The 13,691-nt window shown below is 33.3% G+C and overlaps 1 protein-coding gene across 1 annotated transcript in view; it reads right to left on the bottom strand.

Annotated features, from left to right (window-relative positions):
* Positions 1 to 7,548: 7,548 nt before the first annotated feature.
* The window catches only part of LOC120072044 (anthocyanidin 3-O-glucosyltransferase 4-like), an 11,703-nt gene continuing 5,560 nt past the window's right edge, over positions 7,549 to 13,691 (bottom strand). Inside the window, exon 2 of the mRNA XM_039024467.1 lies at positions 7,549 to 7,745. Coding sequence (XP_038880395.1) covers positions 7,549 to 7,745 — 197 coding nt within the window. The remainder of the gene's footprint in view (positions 7,746 to 13,691) is intronic.

Genomic DNA, 13,691 nt, shown 5'->3' with positions numbered 1-13,691 from the left:
ACCTTTCATGTTTGTGTGTTGTGTGTGTGGGGGGGGGGGGAGGGGTCCTATATAAAAAGTTATGATATAAAGACCGGGGGGGGATCCATGAGATGGGGACTGATCTATAATATACCATCCGTTGATACTGGGACCTATGACATTCTCACCCATCTAAACAACATTAGTGACACGAACCTCAATCCTCTGAATGTTGGGAACCTCCTACCTTTGAGGCCGGTCATGTTGATGAGTATGGGGTGAGAGTGGCCAGATGTCGAACTCACATGTCTACCTTTGGGGACTTATTTGATTTGGGAGCTGGAAACTCAATTTAACAACGAATGGATTATTAACTCCTTTCCCCAAATAGGGGTAAGTAAAGATTATTTATCCTAAGGGCTGATTCCAGGGCTTGAACATTAGTGGGCCACAACTTCCTCTTTGGAAGGAAAGGGAACTCAATCAATAGTTAGAACATGGACTTATGCCTGTTAAGAGGATCATGGATACTTAAGGAGTTAGGATGTAACTACAGGGCATAACGGTTATTGGGCCAAAGCTTACTTATGAGCGATCTGGTGAAGGTTGTCGGCACTGTTGGATTGGTTAGATAGAAAACTATATATCTATATGTAAGGAGATGTTCAGTTGTTGGTCTTTAGTGAGTGGGGCCCCTGGGCTTTAATGGATAGTGGATTCCCGTTGACTTAAGAGTTTGGTCAAGTTATTCACATGCCATTGGAGCTTTTGCTGCATTTGTCCATAAGCGTCCCCTTGGTTAGCTCAATGAGTTTCCAAGATTGAGGGAATTCAGTTCTTTGGGTTTGATTTGTAAATGTTTCAAAATTGACAGGAGGGTAATTCCGATATATATATAATGATCGGTTATTGGTTGTATGAGATTTCATCCAAATAGAGGATTAATGTAAATGAGATTACATCACATACCATGAATAGAGAAAAGGTATTTGGTTTGAAGTTTATGTAGATGAGAAATATTAAACTAAGGTTATAAAATCATGATGATATAGTTGTTTATCATTTTTATATTATAGTAATATAATTATTAGATTAATAACCTCTTTTTTCTTAATAAACTAATTACAGTGGGAGTTATGGTGGTTTCATTGTTTAACCATGAGAATAAAGGAGCAATGTTTTTCTAATTTTGGTTAGAAGTTTAGTGGGTCAAGTAAATAAATTTTACTAAGCAATAAGCTTGGAGTTAGTATAAACGATCGTGGAGTGCTCTTTTGGCGTAGACACTCAGCTAAGCGATGAGCTAAACGATCGCATAGCTTTTCCTAAACGATTGGGTACGACCCTATATGATAAGGTTCTTCCATTTCCCACTTGCTCAATACATTACACGATTTTGATTCCTCCATTTTTTTTGCCTCAAACCAAGTTTCACATAGAGCCCACCCGTCTGGATTCTCACACGAGAATTACCAAGGGAAACCTCGACCTATATGATAGGTTCTTCCATTTCCCACTCGCTTAGTTCGAGTGCACAGTGTTCATGCAGTGTAGCGGTCGTGTTGGACGAGCATTCGTGTGTTGCTGTGTTGTTGTGATCAAGCATTCATGATCAAGGAAGTTGAAGATGAATCTACAAACGTGTGTTGATTCTTGTCCTAATTTTTTGTATAGCATGCTGTAATTTATGTATTTCGCATAACCGTATGTTTCCATTTGTGATTGTAATTGTAATATTCATATACGATTGAAATTTAGAAAGATCATTCCGCTGCTCATGGAAATTCTCGTGTTCGATTTCATTCACAAACATACCATTGACAGCTAATGCGTTCTATACATGCGATGAAATAATAATGCTTATGAGATTTAACGCTCAGTTTTCTTTAGTCAAACCCAAGTGCAAATTTGACCAAAGTTCCTGGTGAGTCCAGGGTCGAACGCAGGGATTGCTTGTAGCGTGCGATGAAACTAAAAATATGGTCTTAACGTGAGTTAAAATGTTCAAATAGGTTATTGAATAAGCTAACTTAAACCTAAATATGCGATGAGAAGTATGTTTAAAAATGAAGCAGTGTGAGTTGGACAACAGTTATGCGGTAAGAGGATCGAGAAGGATTTTTACTAACTCTTTCTAAACAACAAAAGGGAATATGCGATCAAGCTATACATTTAATATTACGACCAGTCAATGTTCTTTGCCACACCAGTCAATGTTCTTTGCCACATTATCTTGTCTCTAAGATGCATGCGATAGGTGTAATATGCAAATAATGTACTTATTTCTAAGAAGCATTTTCTCTTGTTTTATGAGGTCCTAATCTAAATTCTTTCGTACTTAGATTAACTTTACTTAGAAAAATTTCTCAATTAATTCAAGCAACAAATATAAGCATGCATAAAACAAGTTGATCGCATGACTCCTTCAGTTATCTAGTGGTGTTATCTACAATCTTCTTAACCCATGAGGTGATTTAGCTACACATGATGATGGTGAAAAAGATAGTCAAGATATATAACAAACATGTATTCATACTGCAAATCTGAATTTGTCAATACAATAAACAATACAAATACACAAAACAAAGAGAAAGGGTCAGAGAGTCAAGTCGTGGTTCGCAATGTCTTGTTTCCTCTGGCTCGTTTTACAGCTGTTTCACTTAGATGATTAAACAATATTATCTTCTTCTCTCCCTAGAATCCTAAACTCTCACTAAGGAATTTCTATGGAACATTGGTAAGGGTTTCTAGCAGAATCCCTTATCGAGGTATTCTTCTCGTCTTCCACAATGTATCCCACGATATATGTCACGATGTATATTATCGTCCCTTTTTTATGGCATTTGCATAGGTATTTATAGGCATTCGCGAGCACTTCTTTTCTCAAACTCGTGATTGTGTTGATGAGGCGCATTAAATTCCATATCCTGTCGCGCCGTCTGCAATGTGAGGTTCATTGAATCTTCAACAAAGTTTTTTTGTCGACCACCAACACAACTTGTGACGTGACACCCACCGCCCATGTCATGTCATGCCCCAACGCTTGCAACTTATGTGATCGTCTTTCCTTTTCTTCTCTGGCAAACCTTGCTTTGATCGCATTAGTGGATGTGCGATCGCATGATCATCAAACTGTTGAAGGATATTCTACACTCTACTCTGAAATTTAAATATGTTATGCATTAGAAGTATGTGATCACATGCTTCACTTTTTGTATAGATTTAATGGTAAAAATTATCTAAATTTCATGCCTTTGCCTTATTATTTTAAATGAAAGAGATACAATAACTTGTATTTCTATATGTGATCAACAACCTTCTTGAAACATTTGAACTCAAGTGACTTTGAATTTGATCGTGTAGTCTTGAATTGAAAATTCTTCTTCACTACTATTACCTAAAACTTCAAAGGTATTTCTTTGCTTCCAAATACATCCCTTTCCTTCAAATCACCAATAAAATCAATATCTCGTATAACTTGATCATTTGAAAAAGAACCAGAAGAACCTAAACATAGCAACACATCCACTACTAATACCACTAGAAGATCCTTCTACTAAATGATGACTAACATGAGCAGCTAAATGATGCTTAGTCCTTGGATCTTTAGTCAAAGCCAAATACCAACTAACATCCTTATCTTGCTTTATTTGGAACATGGATTAACTATTAGTTTGACCAAAATCAAATAATACTGATAAATCTATAGAAACATCTAACTGAATTTCACCCAATATCAAACTAACTAAACCATTCAAGTCTATCACATGATCAACAAAAATTCCAACAACACTATAATTCTCATAAGAATTATAATGGGTCAAATGTCCACCATAAAAAAACAACTATAGGAACATTAACCATGATATCAAATTACTACAAGAAAAAAGAAAAAAAATTATAGTATAAGAAACTAATAGTGAAAATATGTATATCTACCAGTGATGGATAATAGTGATGAGCACTCTAACCTTTGATAGGAAATTACTCTATCTATCAGTGATAGATAGTGATAAAGTTCTATCACTATCTATCAGTGATAAAGAGATTTTCACGTAGAGATTTTCACGTCCCTACATCTGTTGGATTGTGGAAGCAAGCATCAGAAGTAAAACAGGATCATTACGCATTCTAATTCATTAATTTTGGCTTCAAACTAAGTATGCTCATAAATAAAACCAGAGTTTCAACACTAACCTTTGAAGTACCTTTGATTCACGATCTTCGGCTGCAATCTCCTTGATTTTTTTAGATATAAACCACCACAAGGACTTCCCTACTATTCTCTTGGAGTCTTAGATGAGTTGTGAGACTCAAAATAAGCTTGAATCGAGGGGAATTGGAGAGGAGGTTAGTGGTTTTACACAATGTGAAGAACACTTCTTCAAACACAAGTTCTCAGCCTCATCAACGATTGCACACCCCTCTTCTCCACTCAAAAAACCAGCTTTATATTGCATGCCTTTCATGCAACTAACAGCCTTGCATGAATCACAGCTCATGCTTGAATAATTGAGTTGAAGTGAAATGGATTTGTGTGTGAGCTGCTGAAAATTGAAAGTGGAAAAATCCATTTTTCCATTTCCAATTTTCTTGTTTTAATTAATTTTCTAATAAAATTAATAAATTGATTAAAAAATTTAATTAATCTTATTAATTTAATATCAAATATTAAATTAATTGATCATCAATCCATTACCATGAATCTTTATTCATGAATTTAATATTTAAATTATATTTAAATATTAATCGATTCTCCAACTCCGTTTAATTCCAATATTAAATGTGTAGTTATATCACATATAATTTTACTAATTTTCTTAATTTTAATTTGAACGTTTCAAATTAATTTATTACGCTACTCTAAGGCTAATCCATTTATGAGCCAGTATGGGGACCTAGTGGACCTACAAATCATAGGCTCCAACGATCCGAGATTAATTGGCTAAACTTTTTATACCGAATTAACCCCTATTCGTTAACTATTGGGTCACTCCACTAAAGCCGGTAGTTGTACTCCCCTTGCTGTATATATATTGTGTCCACTCGATATAACCATGATTAGTAAGTTAACCCTTCAAAGGTTATTCGTAATAACGGCTGGGTCAAAAGATTATTTGAAAAGTTGAAGGAAATGAATCAAGGTCTTACTATAAATGAAGTATTCTTGATATGAAATTTCTATAACTACCTATCGCATATAGACTATGACAGACATCTATCAGTGTCTATCAGTAATAGTTGTATATCAATGTCTATCACTGATAAACTGTGATAGACATCTATCACTGTCTATCCACCGATAACAGACAATGATAGATTTGTTACCATTGGCACTGATATAATTGTTTTCATGTATTTTTTTTAGGAACGTGCACTACTTTAAAGATAAATGAAAATGGATATTTTAAATTATATTTTATGGCTATTGGTGCATCTATTGAGAGGTGAATGTATTGTAGACCTACCATATCTGTTGATAGCACGTTTTTGAAGTCTAAGTTTGGTGGTACTCTACTATCAACTTCAACACCAGATGGTAACAATAATATATATTCCCTTGCATTTGCTATCGTAGATTCAAAAAATGATTCGTCATGCAAAGGGTTTTTTCAAAATATACAAACTAGTTTAGGGGATCCAAAACATTTAGTCATTGTCTCTGATAGGCATTTGAGCATTCTAAAGGGTGTCTTAAGTGTGTTTAGGAATGTTGAGTATTGTGTGTGCATTCAACATGTTCTAAGAAATTTGAAGAAGTCGTTCAAGGATCCTTTGATTGACTAGTTTTACTTTAGTTGTGCTAAATCTTACACTTTTGATGACTTTGAGTTTAGTAAAAGATTTCTGGAGTTAATTTCTCCAACTATTTGAAGTTATCTTAGTAACTTAGGATTTTAGAGGTGATCTCGTTCATATTCGTGAATAAGAAAGTATGAAATGATGACAACAAACCCTTCAAAGTGCGTAAACTTTGTTTTGAAAGAGAATAGAAACTTACTTGTTACAAGTTTACTTGATGCAGTTAGAGATTTATTGTAAAAGTGGTTTCATGATCGAAGGAAAGCTAGTTTTTCAACGAAAACAATGTTGACTCCTTGGTCTGAGAATATATTACACAACCAACATAAAGAATCAAGAAGTTTTTTTTGGCAAGAGTTCTTTATTCTTTTTCATTTTTGTTTGGTTTTAGATATATAAAATTGATAAAAGAATGATGGACAACGATAGAATTCTATCACTGTCTATCAATGATAGATTGTGATAGAGTTCTATCATTATTTATCAGTGATAGACAATGATAGACTACTATCAGTGTTTGTCTTTGGTATATTTGTAAATGTTGATTTCTTTTTCTAATTTTATTTATTAGGTTCATCCCATTAGCAACATTGAATACAAAGTAATGGATGGTGATAAGTAACTCATAATGAAGTTCAACTTGGGATGTTGCAGTTGTCGAGTATGGGATTTTGATGAAATTCCATGCTCTCATGCACTTGTTGTTCTTCGGATGCTTAATGTGGATACTTATTCTTATGTAGCTGATTATTGTTATTCAAGCACGTTGTCATCAACATATAAGGGTTGTATTCGACCTGTTGGAGTCCATTCAAATTGGAGGGTTGTAGATCATGGCATCGTAGCATTTCCTCCTATTTTAAACGTTCAGCAAGATGGATCCATAGGTGAAGCTAAAAGTAGTCTATCAAGATATAGTCGTTGTCATTGCAAAGGACACAATTCTAGGGCTTGTAAACTTCGCCAAATTAATCAATGATATAACCATTATAGTTGCATTTTTCCATTATATTGCCAAATAGATTGATATTAGAATTTACGAAAGTTATTTTTTCCTTGATTGGTTCTATTTTTGAGTTCGTAAATGAATGGAACAATATTTTCATGTCATTAAAATTATTGAATTTCTTTATTTATATTCATTTTTTAATTGAAACATGTGATATACACCCATATACATATTCATATACATTGATAGACATTAATAGATTTCTATTAGTGTCTATTATTAATATACACTGAAAGACTATTGAGTTGATATACACTTTCTATTAATGTATACCACTGATAGATATAGATAGATGGTAGATACATACTGATAGACAATGATTTTTATTGAGTTGATAGACACTGACATCTTTCTATCAGTGTATATCATTGATACACCCTGATAGACTAGGATTTTTATTGAATGTTTTTATCGAGTTGTATACAAAGAAGAACTATTAGTGATAGATAGGGATAATAGTCTATCAGTGTCTATAATAGTCTATCAGTGTCTATCACTGATAGATGGTGATAGACTTTACAAACTAAATACTAGTGATAAACACGATAGATAGTGATAATAGTCTATCAGTGTCTATCACTGATAGATGGTGATAGACTTTACAAACTAAATACTAGTGATAGACACTAACAGAAGTTTATCCCTGTCTATCAGTGAAGTATGGAATGTGTCCAACAATAACTATCACTGATAGACACTGATAGAAGTCTATCAGTGAAGTTTGAATAGTTCTCATTTTCGATGTGACAAAAAATTCAAATCAACAGCTTCCGTTCTCACGAGCAAAAGCACGAACCTCCTTTTTCCACTACCTTATTCGCCTTCTCACCAATCTCTTTACATCTCTTCCTCATTTCTTCACTCTCATCTCCATCCATCACCATTTCAATGGCTTGCTGCACTTTCTTCCTCCTCACCACTACCCTTTCCACACCTCCCAAATCCCCCTCTGTTTCCTCTTCCACGCTCACACCTACTTTCAATATCTCAATAATCAACTTATAATTATACAATTGATCTGAAAACAACGACCATGTGATGATCGTTACCCTTGCAGATATCACTAATATGTTTCTATCAGTGTTTATTACTGATAACTGATAGACCAATGAGTATCAATACAATGATAGTTTTTTTTATCAGTGTATTTTACTATTAGACACTAATAGATAAATGATAGATACACACTGATAGACCATTATTTTTATTGATCATTTTTATTGCATTGTATATAAAGAAGAAGAACTATCAGTGATAGACAGTCTATCAATGTCTATCACTAATAGACAATAATGCACTTTAACAAACTAACTACTAGTGACAGACACCGATAAAAGTCTACAGTGTCTATTAATGAAGTATGAATAGATTCTCATTTCCAATGTGACTAAAAATTCAAATCAACAGCTTCATTTTCATGGACAAAGGCACGAACCTCCTTTTTTCACTGCCTTCTTCACCTTCTCACCAATCTCTTTACATATCTTTCTCATTTATTCACTCTCATCTCCACCCATCACCAATTTCACTTTATCCCTCTTCATCACTCCCCTTTCCGCACCTCCCAAATCACCCTATGTTTCTTCTCCCACACTCACACCCACTTTCAATATCTCCACAATCAACTTATAATTGTACAATGATCTGAAAAAAATGGCCATGTGATCATTGACACCCCAACATATATCACTGATACTTTGTATCGATGTTTATCATTGATAGACAACAACATAAAGATATCAGTGTCTATCACTAATACACAGTGGTAATACTTTTTTCATATTATACCTAATAAAATTTCATTCATCATATCTTTAATTGATAAAATCGCACAACATCAATAATGAAGTGGATGTAGAGGCCACCTTGCAAAACGCCTATCAGTGTCTATCCCATATGAAGTAGTCAGTGATAGACAATGATAAACTTTTATCAGTGTCTATCATTGATAGAATTCATGATATACCTAATAGAATTTCATTCAACATATATTTGATAGACAACGATAAACTTCAATCGGTTTATATCATTGATAGACATTGATAATGGTTTACTGATAGCACCGAAAATGTGCTATTTTTCTCTTCTTAATTCTAGGCCATTACTATGTTTAATGTGTTTATTTGATGATTTTGTAGGTATTGAGCATATTGGAGGTAGAATCAGTACTTACGAGCTATTCGGGGTTAATTTGGAGCAATTAGGAGCTAATTTGAGTAACCGGTATTCAAAAGGACATGAACGGACGAAAACACCCCTGAATGGAGCATTGCTACGCTAAAGGTAGTAGCTACCTATTTTGTGCAAAATAAGGCAACGTTGCAATGCTACGAATTGAAGACGGAAGTGCACGCGAGGCAAAGTAGCGTTGCAATGCTACAAATTTTCATCTGTGCAGCGTTGCAACACTGTGACGTTGCACTATATATATGTTTCTTCGCTCTAGGTCAGATTTAATTGCCCACCTTTGACCTCTAGCCGAATTTAACCCATATTTTCTCTTCCACTTTGTATTTTGGGTGTTTCTTTAGTAGTTAATCGAGTAGATGCCAGATTGTAGCTTCTCCATCTCCATGGGAAGGTAAGATTTTCTTTTCTTAGCTTAGGGATTTGGAGGAACTCGATGTTATTTTGTGAGATTTCAATTTATTGATGTATACAGAATTGTCTATGGGTTTTAATAAGAATTTACATTTATGAATTGCATGATTTTAATTGTTGATTGACGCCTAATAATTTTGTTGTGTGATTCTAATGTTTTGTGATTGGCTTGAAATATGTGACATGTAATATAAGTTAATCCCATTGGAAGGAATATGTTAGTTAAGCAAAAATGATGGCTCCTATCAACCTAGAGAAAAATCATGTTGATTGTTTAATTAGACGTTGGAAGTTAAACACTCATCTAAGTGTAATCCCTAGAACTTAATGCGATTTATCAATTTGTATGGAGCAGATTAGTTTTCTGTACATTTTGATTAATTAGATAATTAGGACCATTGGTTAGGATTCCAATCAATTGGCTAAACATAAACAAAAAGTTTAAGTCATGTGATAGACTAACAAACAAATTGATTAATTAAAAATCTATCACTATCTACCATTGATAGACAATGATAGTGGTCTATCACCGTCTATCAATAGCAGATAGTGATAGACCACTATTACTCTATCTATTGTGATATCAACAACTATGTAAAAACATCTAGCAATACCTTATTTTCACTTGGTTGTTTTTTTTTTTTTTTTTTTTTCCATATTTTCAATTCTTTTATTCTTTTCATTCTCATTTTCTTCATTAGTATCTCTTCAGCAACTTGCTCCCCTTTCTCAACAACATGCTCTTATCACTCAATAACATTCTCTTCTTCCTCAACAGGCTACAATAAAGTAATTTGAAGTAATAATATAATGTTAAACATTGATATTTACCTTTTTTCTCATTTTTAAATTTTGATCTTCTCTCCCTTTTTTGTTTTTCTTCTTTGTCAGATATCTCTATATTAGTTTTTTCAAATTCTTCAAGCTCACCTTCCTGTAAGAGAGTTCCACAATTCTAAAATACTTAAGAAAACAACCTATCACTTTCTTTCATAATGTTTAGATATTTACCTTATTCTTATCAACATGCTAAGTTTCTTCCACATCTTCCACAACTTCAAATTCATTTTCATGCAATAATACAACGTGTTACTATTTTCTATCTACGATAGATATTGATAGACTGATATCACTATGATAGAAATTTATCAGTGCCTATCACAGATAGATACTGATAGACTTTTATCAGTGTATATCAGTGATAGACTTAATAAGAATCAAGGAAGTGATAGAAGTATATCATTGTCTATTAGTGATAGACCTCAGAAGAATCAACGAAGTGGTACACTTTTGTCAGGAAGTATTTATCACTGATAAACACTGATAAAAGTCTATTACTATAGAAGTCTATCATTTAGATTTCTTTCATTGTGTGTAAACATTTACCTTCTTCTGAAACTGAGCAGCTTCAACAACTTCCTGTGATAAAACAGTGTTATTATTCTCTGTCTAAGATAGACAGTGACAGAATTCTATCAGTTTCTAGCACACTTCTATCAGTTTCTATCAATGATAGATAATGATAGAAGTTTATCGATAGAAGTTTATCACTTGAGTATCACTGATAGAAGTGCTTTTGAAAGTGTCCATATACATTAAATCTAAGACAAAGTTGTAACATCCCAAGTTTCAGATAAATCAAGATTAATTGTCTCCAATTATTGGGCTTTAATTCCATTTAATTTTGGATGGGTGCCAAATTGAGTTAAATTGTGAACCTAATTTTTAAATCAATAATCTTAAACAATTTAGATTTTATTTCCTTTTAATTTTAGTGTTTGGAACTAAAATTGAGGTATTTGGAGAAGACAACTGGTTTAAATTAATCTGATAAGAGACTTAGAATTTTAGATTTAAATTGATAAAAGATTTGGAGATTTTAGAGTTGATTTGATAATAGATTGGAAATATTTAGAACATTTGAAATTTAAGAAAATAAAAGGGGAGAATATAGATTCAAGTCATATGAATATATATAGATAATGTGAGAGTTTAAAATATATATAAACATAAAAAAAAAATCAGTTTTGATTTGTTATTCTCTCGAGTCACGCATAGCCCTTCAATTTCGAAACCTATCTCTCACTCTTACGCAAACCCTCCCATCTATACAAGTCTTTCTTCTACAAGCATCAACACCCACGTCGCCATACCTGACGTCGTTTGCCCTCATATTGCCTGAAGTTGCATGTGTTAGGAATGTCCTAGAACTCGCAGTTCGTAAAGTTTGTGTTAAACATTATATTTATCAATAAAATATTATTGAGTATCTTATTCAATAAAGTCATTGATATTGCGTTCTATTATGAAAATCCAATATCCACGGCTATAGTAAGAATACTTTAACTTTATGTGGTGACATAAACAGGATCAAGTTATAGTATATATAAGTATATGGATGAAGTTAGGTATTTCATCTTGGTAACACTATTGTATGTGGCCCATTTTGTATATTGATACAAATGATGTGATCCACAAATCATTCATGTAGAGACATGTGAGTGGGGGCATTCTATGCAATGAGTTTGCATAAGACTAAACCTCAAAATATTCACTTTTCTTTATAACAATCGTTTACTGTCTGACTATTTCAAACTAAAATGACCTAGGGTAACACGACCTTAATCCTGAGTTTTATCAACTTCTGTTTATTTCGGGATTATCCTTTGATATGTATAGATGAGAGTAGTCCAACAACACTACTCAATAAGTCTCCCATTTGGGGGATAAGACTGGATAGATAGTTGGAGACATAGCTATGCAAGATGGAATTCACTCCTACCCGACTTAAGATTAGCAGATAGGTTGTTCTCCTAAGTGTTGATACCTAGTCTTGAACAACGGGGCCCCGCCCTCTCTTGGTAGAGAGGGATATGATTTATAAATGGTATTATAATCAGTTGTTCAATAGAAGGTCAGTGGGAGCTTAAGGTGCAAGATGTATCTACAAGGGTAAAACGGTAATTTTGACCCAACTATAAATAGGAACGACCTGTGAAGGATCAACTTACTGATTATGGTCGAAATGGACAAAAATATATTTACAGTGAGGAGAGTGCAAATATCAAGCTATAGTGGTGTGTCTTGATAGTTAACGAATAATAATTAATTTGGATTAAAGAATTTAACCAATTAATTACAAATCGTTGGAGCTCATGATCTGTAGGTCTATTAGGTTCATTTGCTAGCTCGTAAATTAGAATAACAAATTGAGTATTGATTGGATAAATTTTGGAATTAAGGTTATGAATTTGAAATATTCAAATTTAATTTTAGGATTTTCAATTGATTGTATTTGATACAATTAAAAACATTTAATTTAGTTGAAATTAAATAAAATTGGAGAATCAATTAATATTTAAATATGATTTAAATATGAAATTGAATTATATTAGTGGAATTGGTATTTTATTAATTTAATATTGAGATATTAAATTAAAAAAATTTAATTAAAAGGTTTAATTAAAAAATTGAAATTAATTTTGAATTAATTATATAAAACTAATTATTAAATAAAATAGTTTTATTTAATTATAAAATCAACTTTAGTTTTAAAATTGATTTTAGGGTTAGTAGATTTTTACAATTTTTGGGAAAAATCCACTAATGATTTCTTGGGTGGTTTGTCACCCAATTCCACCTCCCAATTGTAATCAATTCTAAATAAGAGCTGCCCTCCATGCAAGTCACTCTCCCTGCATGAAAACATGTTATATAATGAGTCTTCATCGATGGATTTGGAATAGATTTTCTGGAAAATTGACTGAAGTGCTGGAATTCTGAAAACTCTAAAACCCCATCCAAATCCCTCTCCAATTTAGCTAATTTTGAGTGTTTCCACCACATATTCCTTCTTGAACATTGTGTAGAAGACCTTGGTGGTGGTCTTGTTGGAGTATCAAGCTCAATATTGGAGTATTGCTGTAAATTCATAGATGAAGTCTTCAAAAGTAATGTTTGCTTCAAACCCTCTATGAATATCACTTGAATAACATGTTTAAAACTCAAATTAAGAGTACTTAGAGCGCTTATTGATTCTGATTTGTTCTGCTGCATGTTATATTACTCCTTCAGCATGCCCCGTTCGGCGTTTGCCGGCCGCTGCCTTTGATCAAGCAATCGCCGGTAGCCTTTGCCCTTTGAACTCTCTCTCTTCCTATTTTCTCTCTCTAGACTCTTTCTCATTAGTTTCTGCACATTGTCAATGTTGTCGCACCGCTAACAGCCAAACGCCACTCAAACCACTACGGGGCCCCTACCCTTCGCCTGAATCTTGAGTTTTGGGTAAGGGTTTGTTGTTTTGGGTGAGTTTTGTAGT

The sequence above is a fragment of the Benincasa hispida genome, chromosome 2 (genome assembly GCF_009727055.1).
Source record: "Benincasa hispida cultivar B227 chromosome 2, ASM972705v1, whole genome shotgun sequence".
Taxonomy (NCBI): domain Eukaryota; kingdom Viridiplantae; phylum Streptophyta; class Magnoliopsida; order Cucurbitales; family Cucurbitaceae; genus Benincasa; species Benincasa hispida.
This window is presented reverse-complemented; position numbering and strand designations above follow the sequence as displayed.